The 12908-nt window shown below is 47.8% G+C and overlaps 2 protein-coding genes across 2 annotated transcripts in view; one reads left to right on the top strand and one right to left on the bottom strand.

Moving 5' to 3' along the window:
• The window catches only part of LOC118700683 (zinc finger protein 271-like), a gene marked incomplete at its 5' end in the record, with an annotated part of 83707 nt that overhangs the window by 50380 nt on the left and 20419 nt on the right, over window positions 1-12908 (top strand). The window lies entirely within an intron of this gene.
• On the bottom strand, window positions 4900-7483 carry LOC118700680 (outer dense fiber protein 3-like). The gene is made up of 6 exons (XM_036405275.1): window positions 7378-7483; window positions 7048-7248; window positions 6718-6819; window positions 6244-6365; window positions 5686-5823; window positions 4900-4947 (listed from the first exon to the last, which is right to left on the bottom strand). Exons 1-6 carry the CDS (start codon window positions 7481-7483, stop codon window positions 4900-4902), a joined length of 717 nt encoding a protein of 238 aa, XP_036261168.1.

Genomic DNA, 12908 nt, shown 5'->3' with positions numbered 1-12908 from the left:
AGAAATTATGGGGGGGGATTTGTGGCAAATAGGTATGATTCGTGCTGATAAAAATTGAAACAGTAATCAATATTGATACAATAATTAATATTTGGGAATAATAAAACAGTTAAAAGTTGTAATGCCAAAGAAGAAAGGGAGAGGAGGGGCTCCACCCCCCCCCCCCCCAGCAGATGTTCAGGAACAGGAGGAAGATGCCGAAGATACAGTTGCTAAAAAATGGGCAGAAAGGAAGGAAAAACTGGTTGGGTGCCAGAAAAATGCTAATTATAAAGGATTTATTGCCTTGATATTTAGATGTAGTAATATGTTAGTCTTGGCTTACATTGTACTGGCTTGGTGCGCATGCGTAACCCAAAGGTGAATTAAAGGACAAAGGGGAAGACTACAAAATCTTCATCAAAGGACCCCCAAAGACTTGTGCAACCACCCAGCCGAGTGGTGGAGCGTGCGCGGTAAAGGTGGTGATGAGGGCGGAGGCAGAAGTGTGACGAACCGAAAATGGGAGGAGATGGCATTGACACATGGCATAAAAGGGGGGAATCTTCACTTGGCAAGCTCGTACGTGAGGTGGCAAGGGTCCAAGAGCCCTGCCCTCCGTACCCTGCGGTTATTTTCTGCCTATGCACTATTATTTGAACCAAATTATCCCTTACTTATAAATTTTCTAAACCATTCAATTTAAATTGCTGCTATCTCAAATATTGTTTTGTTTCTTTTCTGATGGGATAATGGGGCAAACATAACATTCTTAAAGTAATGGAGATAAAATCTGGGTGGGCATTCCTAATTTGCTGACACTCATTGTCAATTTCATTAACTCTGAGAGCAGCAGAGGTGTGCACATCATACCTTCCCAATCCATTTGGGGATGCTTGAGGTTCAGATTCTCTGAGGCTTTAGATTCTAGATCTCTAGACAATGCTTCCAGGAATCTAAATGGCTTTCAGAAACTAAACTTTTCTCCTTCTTTCCTCAGTCTTTGCACTCGTGTGCACCAGAGACCTTCGGTGAATGGATTCCACTCCAATCCATCTCCAAGCTGAATCTCTCAGCTGTGTTCACACTGGTGGTTCGTGTGTCTCTTCTGCACAGTGCAATTTTAAAATCTTCGTTCCTTATTATCTCTGCCCTTCTTTTTCTCTTTTAGCTTACAAATGCATGCACATGTATCAGAAATGGCTTTTTTTTCCTACATCACTTCCTGCCAAGTAATTTTCTTTTATCCTGTTCTGATGGTAATCTAGCCTCATATGCTTTATTCCAAGTGCACTCCTGTTTCCTTGAATGTGGAAGTTTTATAATGCAATGCTCTCATTCACCTGCTTTCATGAAACCCTTCATTAACATTAGCACAAGTAACTGTGTGGTTCCCTTCTGCTTTGTAGAAGATTTGGGAAACTCAATCCTGCTCAGCTACAAAAAAACATTTATGGTGCTTGGTAATTGCCCTAAGAGCTTAAATTAATGGTAAACAACTGCAGCTTCTTATTCACTTCACAGAAACTGGGAGAAAACACACTACAAATATCAAGGAATACAGTGCAAGGATGATGGGCATCCCTCAGTTATCCCAACAGACTGATGTCACAGGCAAAATTCCCTCTTTTCCAAAGGGTTTTCATTTGCTTTGGCTGTACTTTGTATGGCTTCAGGTCATATTTCCCTTCATTTAAGGAAGTATCTTGGCCGTTCTTGAAGAATTTGCCCTTGGAGGACTTACTCAGGTCTGCAGTCCTCATTATACACCCTTTTAAAAAATACTTTTATGCTATTTTTCTTCTCTCTGTGTTTTCACACTTGTTCAACAAGGTTTTCATTCTAAAAATATTAATCACAATATTCCAAAGGATTAAAAAATGCTTGGGTATTTTTTTTCCCTTAGTATTTACAAAAGAAAAATTTAAAAAACCTGTACACATGCTGGATGTAAAATGTAGATAGAAATAAACTTGAGAGTTCTCCCAAAAGCCTTAAGAAAAAACCTCATGTATTCTATAAAACTCAGAGTATTCATCTACAGAATACAAAAATGGGCACGTTCTTGAAGAGAACATTTGTGCAACGGTCCTGCACAGAATTCTATGCTTTCAAGCTTTTTGCCCTTCAGGGGCAGTGCCATTCTCTGAGCTGTCATGCTCTGAGCGTGTTCTGCTCACCGTGGCAGCTTTCTGCTCTCCCCTGGTACAGATCATCCTCCCAGCACAGGGGGAGTGCAGCCCCCACAGCTCGCAGCCCCTTCCCACCCGGCAAGAGCCTGAAGGAGAGAGATGGCTTTCAGCAGCTGCCGCGGGTTCTGACAGTGCCGCCTCTCGGCTGCTGAAAGCCTGAATGTCTGTGTTGCGGTGTGTGAGTTTCTGAGCCAAATGTTCTGTTAGCTTGTGGTATGTTCAAGTGCTCCCCAAGTTATTACAGTCAGTTTCTCCCCTGTGTTATGCCCTCCTACCCAAGTGTCCCTCAAGGAATCCCCTCCCTCCTGACCAGATTTTTCCCTGTCTGTCAAGACAACCCGGCCCCTTTGGCCCATCCATCAGCCCAAACCCTACCCTTTGTTCCAGACAGTTCCCTGTCCCTCACCCCAAGCTCCAATCCCTGTCCCAACCCTCTCTCCTCCCCTTGTTCTGATTTGTTGTAGCCCTCAAAACCACACCCCGAGGGTCGCTTATTGGTTACTAAATGGTGTCCACCCCCGTTTTGAAAGATTTTAAAAACCCGTGCACAGGGGTTCTGGGGTTTCTTTTAACTTCTGTTTTTCGTTGTGGGTGTTGTTGTAAGCGCCTTCCACCGCCTCTCCAAATGAATTCGCTGCATTTTGCACCACAGAAGAGCCTCCTCTGCCTCCTTCACTCGGTCCTCTGGGGGTTTCTACTGCTAGGCAGCTGGCCTAGAGGTTCTGGCTCAGGCAAAACCCTAACCTAGCCAGTTCCCCTCTCTTGCCATTGTCCCTGGAGCATCACAGAGCTAGCCAGGGCTCCGGAGGGCAGTGACAGTGACCCGTGCCCTGGCGTGTCACAGCCCCCAGAGCCACACCTGCCAGGCCACAAGCCCCAGCCCTGGTCCCCACTGCCGGCCTCAGCGGCTGCTGGGCATCCTCACCCTGAGTGCAAAGGCAGAGGCAGGAGCCCCCAGGGCGCTCTGGATCCAGGCTGCAGACACCCTAAAGGCAGCACTGAAAGGGACATGGATGGGGACTGCTGTCGCAGACATCTTTCATGAAAAATCCTTTCTTAGGATTTTTCCTTGTGACAAGCTGCAGTTCAGCAACCAAAGTAAACAATAGTTATCTGCTGCTGTGGAATGTAACAGGTGATTAGTCTCCTGTGGGTGTTTAGATTTCTTGACCACTCATGGCAGAGCTGGCTCTTGCTCTGTCTGAGACACAGATCTTTGTTATTCATTCTTTTCTATTCTTAGCTTAGCTAGCTGCTGAAGAAACTTTTCCTTTCTATTGCTTTTTAATATAGTCTTAATGTAACATATATCATAAAATATTAAATCAAGCCTTCTGATCATGGAGTCAACATTCTCGTCTCTTCTTCATCCTGAAAACCCTTGTGACCACAGTCACAGACTGCAGCTGCATCTTCCAGTGCTCGCCACCCCTGACTATTCTCTAAGGGAACCCAAACCTCACCTGCAGCACCTTGAGCTCTGTTATGAATAAGAAGCTTGACTAGGCCAATATTCAAGCAGCAATCAATTTATTATTTCATACGGTAAAGTATGAGCAATACAGTGCTGGGTACAGTGGGGGAAGTGTTCCCTCCAACTGCACACCAATACTTGAGGGTTACAGGTATGTATAGGGGTACTCCTCAGCTGTTTTTTCAACAGTTTCTATTTCCAATTTTTACTCATCAGCAATTTTTCTTCCAAATTATTACATCACAATTCTATACACTGTTGTGATTTTAATTTCTCAGGATGTATTTTCAAAGGAGTATCCCCAGATGGTGGCGGTCCAGTTTCCGGAAGAAGAAAGACGAATCCCATCTGGTGGAGTCCAGCTCCCCAGATGTGTCCACCTTTTAATTGCAGAGACTATAAATCTCATAACAGTGATGTCTAGCTTCCCTTTGGTCAAAACCATAAATCCTTGAGGTGATGTTGATCTTCCTTTCTCAAACTGTTTTTCTCTGCTTCCATAAGGCGTGAGATAAGCATATTTCCTTTATATATACTCCAAAGCTATAGTTTCAAGGATACAAGTAATATTCTAAAATTATACTTCAAAAGGTTATTATTGCAGAGCTTTTTTATGGATTAAATGCAAGCAAAAAGCAACATCCTTAACACCTTAATTCCAATGCTCCTAAATCAACCAGGTTAATTGCAAACAAAAGATAGGTTCAAAGGCCTTTTTCCATGCTTTATTTTCCTCAGTTATTATTAGAATTCACAGCTCTCCCATTGTCGATGTCCACACATTTCTCATTTACAAATACAGATGTCGCCTGTTTGTACCTGACATGAAACACAGCTTTGTATTTCACACAGGGCAGATGTGTTTGTGGGCACCCCTTGGGCAGATGCCAGCTGTGTGCGCTGCAAAGGGGCACACTGAGATGGGCTTTGTCCTTGAGGCCAGCAGGGGCCAGCATGGGCTGAGAGTGTGCAAGGCAGGGCTGGAAAGCTTTCAGAGTGCTTTGCCCTGGTCAGGTGAAAGGGTGGTGTTGGAGACGACAGCGTGGCTCCCGCTGTTACCTCACTGCTCTCCCCTCAGCCTCATGCTGCCGTGTTTTGACTGAGGCATAGACGTGAGACAGTGAAGCCAGTGGTCTACAGCAAGGCACACCGAACCCCACCCTGCTGCAAAGGAGGAACAGAAGAAATCTCTTCAGGTGTCTCTCTTTAATCAAGATGTGTTTCAGCTATTAAAGAAGCTTTGAAGAGAGAATGTCAGAGTCCAAAACTGAAGGCAGGGTCCCGGGCCTTGGTTACTGCCAACTTGTCCTGGTTTAGGGCAAATTTAGAGGAGAATTTCCAAATTAGGGTCCCTCCAGTAAGCAAACCCCCACGGCCCCTCCCCCCAACCAGTTCGGGAAGGATTCCTCAGAGAGAACCAGTGGAAAGAACCTGTTTATTTAATAGGCACAGCACCCCCCAGCACACAAAATAAACAATACCGGATGGCAACTCTGAAAAGAGATGACAAATTCAGAAAGTCTCTCTGGGGGTGGTCACTCTGTTCTGAGCCCCTCCGGCGCTGGGGCAGCTGCTGCAGGCCACAAGGTGCAGACTCTGGTGTTTCCCAGGTCCCAGTCTGGAGCAGGTTCGAAATGGTCAGAAAAAGGAAAGGAGAAATGGTCCAGGAAGAAATTTGGACAGTTTAGCTAAACTAGATAATGAGCAAAGCAAGCAGAAGCGTAGCAAGCGAGAGCGAGAGAGAGCAAAGCGAAAAGCAAGAGCAGAAAAAGCAAAAGCTGCAGTCTCTGTGTCCTGCCAGGCTGATAAGAAAACCAAAACAAAACTTTCCCTCTTCAGAGCCAGTCTTAAAGGTACAGAACATAATATCCAGCATAAACAGAACACATGAATGGGGATACAAGCATCATAAAGTCACCCTAGGACACAACTGGAAGAGGAAATTGGGAAGAAAAGACGTGAAGAGGATGCCTCACTCTCCAGAGATGCCCTCAAGTGAAGGTTGAGCAGCAAAACACATTGGTGGGCTGACTGCCTTACCTTTCCCAGGGTGTATTGCGCTGGAGCTGGAAACACTCCCTTTCCAGGAAGTTTGGTTTTTAGTCCCATGGGGAACTTGGGAGCCCTGGTTTTGTAGACATCCAGATCCACCTTGTCAAGTGCCGCAGGACCTGGCGTCTGCAAGAGAAGCAATGAGGTTGGTGGGTACAAGAGGCAGTGTGGATTCTTGCTGGCTGTCCATGAGTACTGTGCTGCTTTAGGTGGCTGGCCAGAGGAGTAGCGTGGGAGGCCTGGAGCCTTGGCAACAGGGGCTCCTTGGGAAGACAGGTAGGTTTGCCAGAGGATGAGGGGAGATTCTTGCCCTTAAGAGCAGTGAGCTGTACTGTGTCAAAGCTGCTGGTGTGGAAAAATGGGGGGGTTCAGGTGTGGCTGTTCCTGGTAGTAGCAGAGCCAGAGGCCCTGTGGCTTCTTGTGCTTTGCTGCAGGTGCAGGGAAGCGTGTGTTATGTGGGGAAAGGGCAGGCACTGGGGCCCTTGTGCCCTGAGCAGAGCAGCTGAACTTCTGCTGCTGCTGTCAGAGAAGAGAAGCACAGTTCACCTTTGCCACTTCTTGAAAACAGCTCTGGTATTGACTCTTCCCCTTCATGGAGTAGCAGGGTTCAGCAGGAGTGTATGCTGTGTTGGGTCCCAGAATCCTGGGCAAGCTGTAGGTGCCAGCAGCTGGAAACGGAATAGGAAGACAGCGTAGGTCAGCCCTGTGGCAAAGGGTGCAATGCCTGGGTGGAAGAGAGCCAGCCTGCCAAGCTGGCTGTGAGGAGCAGGAAGGCTATCCTGCCCCTCATGCCAGTGCCTCTGGCTTTTGTTGCATGTGGTATGCCTTGGCTGTTTGAAAGCAGAGGTGCCAGTTCCTGTGTGAGATGGGAGAAGTTGGTGCTGTGGGACGGCACAAAGCTTGTTGAACACGCACTGCCTCTTGCTGCGCAGGCTTTTTGCTAGGCTTGTTGAAGAAGCTGCAGATGCTCCCTGCAGGACACGCAGGCTGGAAGAGTGTCTGTTTCCCCAAGTTCCATACCTGGTGTTGGGAAACCTCTTAAACCCTTGGCTCGGGATGCCAGGCTATTGGCCAGTGCGGTACGGAAGACGTGTTTGTTGGCAGGATCCATGGTGGAGTCACCTGGGACAGAGAAGGAGACAAGAAAAGTGAAGCTGGGAGCCTAAGTGCAAGCCACAGAGGAGAAGTCAGGAGGAGCTGGAGGAGGTGCTCAGTCTTGCTTCTTTTCTGTCTGGAACTCTCTGAAGCCCATTCAGGGCGTGAGCAGAGGGCTCTGTGCCCCGCTGGCACAGGGCAACAGTAAGGCCTGCTTGTCTGGCCTGGATGAAGGGCTGCAGAAATGCTACTCACTGGGTCCAGGGGTGATCAAACTCTTGCTCTTGGGACGTGCTGTCACAAGTGCTGATGGAGCCACCTGCTTCCCAGTCTTGGTGATGGATGATTTGAGGAAGTAGCGAGGACCTGGTGAGCAGGTTGCTGTGGAGGGAGCATTGCTGCCTCGCAATGAGTATGCGGGGGCTCTGTCTTTGGTGGGATCATGAGCCCTATGACCTGGGAAGCAAAGCCTGTGAAAGGATCTGTGCCTGCAAGTGTGTGGTGAAAGGAGGTTCCTAAGTGGAAGCAAGAGCTGTGCTGTGCTGTGCCTCCTGCTGCCGCTACCTCCCCTGATAGTTGGTTTACCTGTTAAGACAGGGAGCCAGTACTTGGCACCTGGGGTGCTGCATTCTGCAAGGATTGGGCCCCGTCGGGGATGAGGTCTCCAGGTGCCTACCCGGGGTCCCTCCATGCTGGTGGCCAGAGAAACTACAGGAAAAACTGGAGAGCTACCAAAGGGCTTCTCTGACACAGCGCCGGTACAAAGCTTTCCTGTAGGTCAGAGCAGGAAGGAAGCAAACTAGCATCACAAGAGAAAGTGAAGAAAAGTGAAGAGCAACAAGGAGTAGCAGATGGAAAAGAAGGAGGAATGGGGAGAAGCAGCAAGTTAGAAGCAAAGATGCAGCATGAACTCCCTGCTGTGCCCTCCGGCAATGATTGTTTGCCAGGCCAGCAGCAGTGGAGAAGCACAGCGCTGGCCTGGCTGGGTGGTAGCCTCAATCCTCATTAACTTGCTGGAAACTGTTGCCCAGAAAGGCTTCCCCACAATTCCCCTGAGCTGTTGCAGTTCTTTTGTTAAACAGCCCAACAGTAGCTCCAGGGTGCTGGAGCAGACATTCTCTGCTTTGGAGTTTGCATTTCATTGCAAAGCGTATCTCTATTTTACTACTCAGTAAAGGGTCAAGTTAGACAGTCAAATCCCTTCATGACAAAATTTAGAAAGAAAGAAGCTTTCCCTGAATTCTGGGAACAACTGCTGAGTTTTTAGAAAGTCTTCCAAGGTCTGCCAGTCTACATTTTCAAAGGTGTCTTGCTTGTCCCAGCAAACTGAGGAAATGACAGACTCTGCTGCCACAGACTCTCCCGTGGAGGGAAGGGAAGCCCTGCAGGCTCCCTTGAAAATGCCTCCCCAGTGGCTACAGGCACCCCCTTTTTAGCTGAACGTCTTGACAGGAGCTTTACCAAACCAGTGGCATCCTAATGCTCTTTCTGTTTCAAAAGCAGAAACTCAGTCGCTAAGAAAGAGCAGGAAGACATAGAAGAGCCACGTTAGGATGCACCCTAACCTAAGCAGGAGGGAAACCTCTAATTAGGTGCAAAGTTAATAATGAAATAGGCACCATAAGAAATGCCATATGCGGCGAAAAGCACAGGTGCAAGTCGCTGAATCATTGTAATAGTGCCCTGCATGTCTGCAGGCTGTGCTCACACGCTAGAAAAAACAAGGCTCCTGTCAGTGGGCCACAGCCCACTGACAAAGGCCTTGGCCAGGAGGGTTCTCCTGATCTGAGCAAGCGCTAGGGCTGCTCTGACACTCAGGCCTTCCGTGCACCAAGGCACCCTTCTGATGTCACTACGACGATGTGGCAACCATGCCCTGACATTACAGAGCAAACGCTCCATGTTGGTCTGTGAATTTATGCAAAGCAATAACCAACCTTCCCTAGAGCAAACACAAAAGAGCCAGGGAAATTCTTCTCTGTCATAAAGCAGCACAAACTTCCCCCATGGGCCAAACCCTGTTGTTCAGGGGATCCAAGAGGAACTCCAAGAGTGCCCCAAGCACCTACAGCCCGTACCCCAGCTGAGCACTCAGATGGGACCCAAGCAAAGGAAACCAGACCAAGAAAATGGCCCACAGTATTGCACACGGGAGAAATTATTCTCATTTTAAAAATTTTGAAGGTTTATTAAACTTTAACAAAGGACTGAATAAGGAAAAATTGCAGCATTGAGAGTCTCCATGACTAGCAGCCGTGTGCTCATCTACAAAAAGGACGCTCTGCTTTTATACCCTTAGCCCCTCCAAAAGTTTTGTCAGTCAACTCTTTCTCTGCCATCCATTGCTAGAGATTACTTTCTTGCATCTTGACTGGAGGTCAGGTGTTGTTACACCCCGCCTGCTGGTAACAAGCCAGCCCTCCCCAAATGCCCTGACTACCAAGGCTATTACAAGGGAGATAAGAAAGAGGACTATGGGAGGATACATTACGATATCATCACTACACATCTGAACATCCATATAACATCTACTTCTTAATTGTCAGAGCCAACCATTACATTACTCATCTAGAACACACAGAACCAGGAGAGAAGCCACTGTTAGAATCACAGATGAAATCCTTCCCAACAAATCTCCCCACATATTTGCACCTTTATTGGACATGGCCAGGGCTCCAGTGCATGTACATCTCTGCCTTTCTTCCCCTTTGGCAGCAGTGGAACTGGCAGCATCTGCCCGCCAGCAGCAGCTGCTCCAAGCTGGGAACGCGAGTGGCGGTGCTGATTTCCAGAGGCTCCTGTGTCCCAAGGGAAGCCAAGGCAGGAGCGGGTTGAACGGTGCTGGCGCTGCTGCTGCTCTGTGCCAGAGAGCCCCGGCTGGGCAGGGCACGGTGCCCACTGCGCTGCGGGCTCCTTCTCCTGCCAGAGCTGGGCACACCTGGGAGCAAGGCATGACAACTTGTGGGCAAACCAAGGGGTTTCTGGGTCTGCACTGCTCTGCACACACCCAGGACACCTGCAGCACAGAATTTTAACTCTCAAACAGGTGAACCAAAGGGAAACAGCTGGAAAAGATTTCATTTGGACCTTTCTTACCTGCTCAAAAGAAGTCTTCAAAATGAATGTTACCAAGCAGGGACTGATCCCTGCTGCCAGCTCAGGGTTAGAAGAAAGGCAATACTTGATTTCAGCACTGGGTGGGTGGGGAATTACTTCCATAATACGTGCACACCCAGCAATCTCACTTACTAGTTTGTATCCATGGATCTAAGACATATTCAATACTTTGCTGAAACTCACAGGCTAAATATTCCTCCAAAATATTTGATTTACTGGTTGATACCTTTTGACTTATTGATACCTAAATCACTTCTCAGAATCTACTGACATGAGAATAGGAGTGTCCTGTAGGTCCCTGCTGATCTTTGTCACAGGTTCAGGAGGAGCCCCATTCACAAAATAACCCAGGACAAAACTGGGCTTGGAAAGCAAATTCATTCTATTAGTTGCAGTAGCAAATAATACATACCAAGCCCTGGATTCCTAAAAATCCGCTGAGCAGGAGAAGGAGATGGAGCGTGGTGCTCAGCAGCAGGGGCAGGCAGGCAGTGCACTTTCAGGACATCCCCTGGATCAAAATGCCTGTGCATCTCATCCTTCTCACCCTTCCAGCTCAGAACCAGGCCTTGTACCTCCTGCTCAGGAGTGGAATTTCCCAGTTATGGCATTGGCTCACACATGGCTGGCGTGTGAGATGAGGCCAATGAATCAAGGATTCAAAAGAACTGGAAGAGTTAAAATTTTAGCAAGATTTAGTTAGGGGGAAAGAGTAGAAGAGAAGAGTAGTGCAGAAGAGTAGAAATAATAAGGGATAGTTAATTTTTAGCAGATAAGGTAGTTAAGGCTAGGGTAATATATCACTTGCCTGTCTTTGCTATGTCTAAAGAAGCAGGATGGGATGCAGATTTCTTTGTGACAAAGAAGAGGACTGTAGCCTGCACCTGGGCCCCGAAACTTCAGCTCTAGCCAAGGGGTGAGAAAGCCTGCCAACAGGTCGTAAGTAAAGAGGTCAAATTGAGGAAGACGTCTTGGCCTTCGTCAGAAGGAGACCATTCCCCACTTTAAAACTCACCAACCCACGTGAAGTGAAAGACTGCACAAACGCGAAGGAACTTTGGACTCAATTATAATGCATTTTAATACAAAGGGGAGTAGATGGGGTTGCCTAATGAATATGTATTAGTCATTTGGGGAATTATATGAATATGTAAGACGTTTTTAGATAAGTAGAGAGCCAGAGCCCATGATTCTTCACACATGTCTTTAGGAGACGACTCCTCGTGTGCCTGGCGCTGTAATAAACATACCACCTTCTAACTTTAACTGTGGCGAGTTCTATTCCATGCTTCATTTGGTGACCGCGGCAGGAACGCTTCTCTGCTCCAGTGAGAGCAGCCGGGCTGTGGATGTCTCTGGGCGCTGCCAGGACATTGCTTTCCTGGAGGCACCTCCGCTCTTGGCTGTTCCTCGTGGGGGACAGACAAGACTGCTGGGACTGTGGAGAAAGGGAATATTTGACTCTGTATAAAGTGACCTGTAAGGCGTACGCAGGGGAAGGGCTGTTCACAAGTCACACAGAGATGTCCTGTGCACAACATACGCCTGTACAGTTTGGGTTTGGGTCTGGCTGCTGGCAGAAAGGATTTGCTGTGTCAATAAGGACCCCCTAGCAATTCTGGGGGTGAATTGAGCAAATCCTGTTTTATTGCTGCTATTTTTCCTGTGTGTTGTAATTGTGGTTGTGTTTTCAGTGTGGGAATGTTTGAGGAAGATGATGTGGGTGGATGCTGATGTGGTGGATGGTGTGTGTTGTGTTGAGAAAAGTGAGCATCCTGTCCCCTCATAAAGAGATAATCCTTTCATGGTGAGCTTGTGTGTGTGGACTTTCTAGTTGCAGGGGTTGGTACTCCCTGTGACACCTGGTGCTTGGGTATACAGGGGGGTTGAGTGGTTTTTCTCCCACATTGTGGTCATTTGGGGCTGTATGGTTGTGTTTGGGGAGATTTTAGGATTTTGTTTGCAACAGGTGCAGCAATTTATGCAGAAAACTACAGTGTGGTGATTTACGTATGTTGAACTATGGTCGTTCCTTTCTACCGCCCCCCCTTCCCCAGGGTTTAAAATCTCCTGCCATGAGGTGGACGCTCTCTTTCCTCTCCTAGACATCCTCTTTCCTCTCCTGGACACTCCCTTTCTCTCCTGGAGTTGTTCTCCATTAAAGCTGTGGGACTATGGTCCCGAGAAGAAAGAGCGCCTCTCGTCTTTTGCTTTTGTCCTTGTCAGTGTCACTGGAGTCCAGAGCTCGCCACACTGATCCCCCACGAGGCGAAAACTGAGAAATGGCCCCACATACACAGCTCAAAAATTGGCCGCATTTTTGATGGACTGGGGTGTTTGCCACATGTGCTGGTTTAGGGCAAATTTGGTAGAGAATTTCCAAATTAGGGCCCCTCCAGTAAGCAAACCCAGATGGCTCCTCCCCCCAACCAGTTCGGGAAGAATTCCTCGGAGAGAAGTGGAAAGAACCTGTTTATTTAACAGGCACAGCAGCCCCCAGCACACAAAATGAACAATACTGGATGACACCACTCTGAAAAAGATGACAAATTCAGAAAGTCTCTCTCAGGGGGTGGTTGCTCTGTTCTCAGTCCCTCCGGCGCTGGGGCAGCTGCTGCAGGCCACAAGGTGAAACTCTCGGTGTTCCCAGGTCCCAGTCCGGAGCAGGTTTGGGATGGTCAAAAAAAAAAAAAAAAAAGAGAGGAGAAACAGTCCCGGAAGCAATTTGGACTGTTTAGCTAAACTAGCTAGGAACAGAAGCAAAAGCAAGGCAGGAGCGGAGCAAGCAAGAGCGAGTGAGAAAGTGAGCGAGAGAGAGAGCGAAAAGCAAAAGCAGCAAAAGCAGCAAAAGCAAAAGCCGCAGTCTCTGTGTCCCAGCCAGGCTGATAAGAAAACCAAAACAAAACTTTCACTCTTCAGAGCCAATCTTAAAGGTACAGAACATAATATCCAGCATAAACAGAACACATGAATGGGGATACAAGCATCATAACTCACCC

Source organism: Molothrus ater, chromosome 34 (genome assembly GCF_012460135.2).
Source record: "Molothrus ater isolate BHLD 08-10-18 breed brown headed cowbird chromosome 34, BPBGC_Mater_1.1, whole genome shotgun sequence".
NCBI lineage: Eukaryota > Metazoa > Chordata > Aves > Passeriformes > Icteridae > Molothrus > Molothrus ater.
Note: the sequence above shows the minus strand (reverse complement) of the source record. Positions and strands in the feature narration are given on the sequence as shown.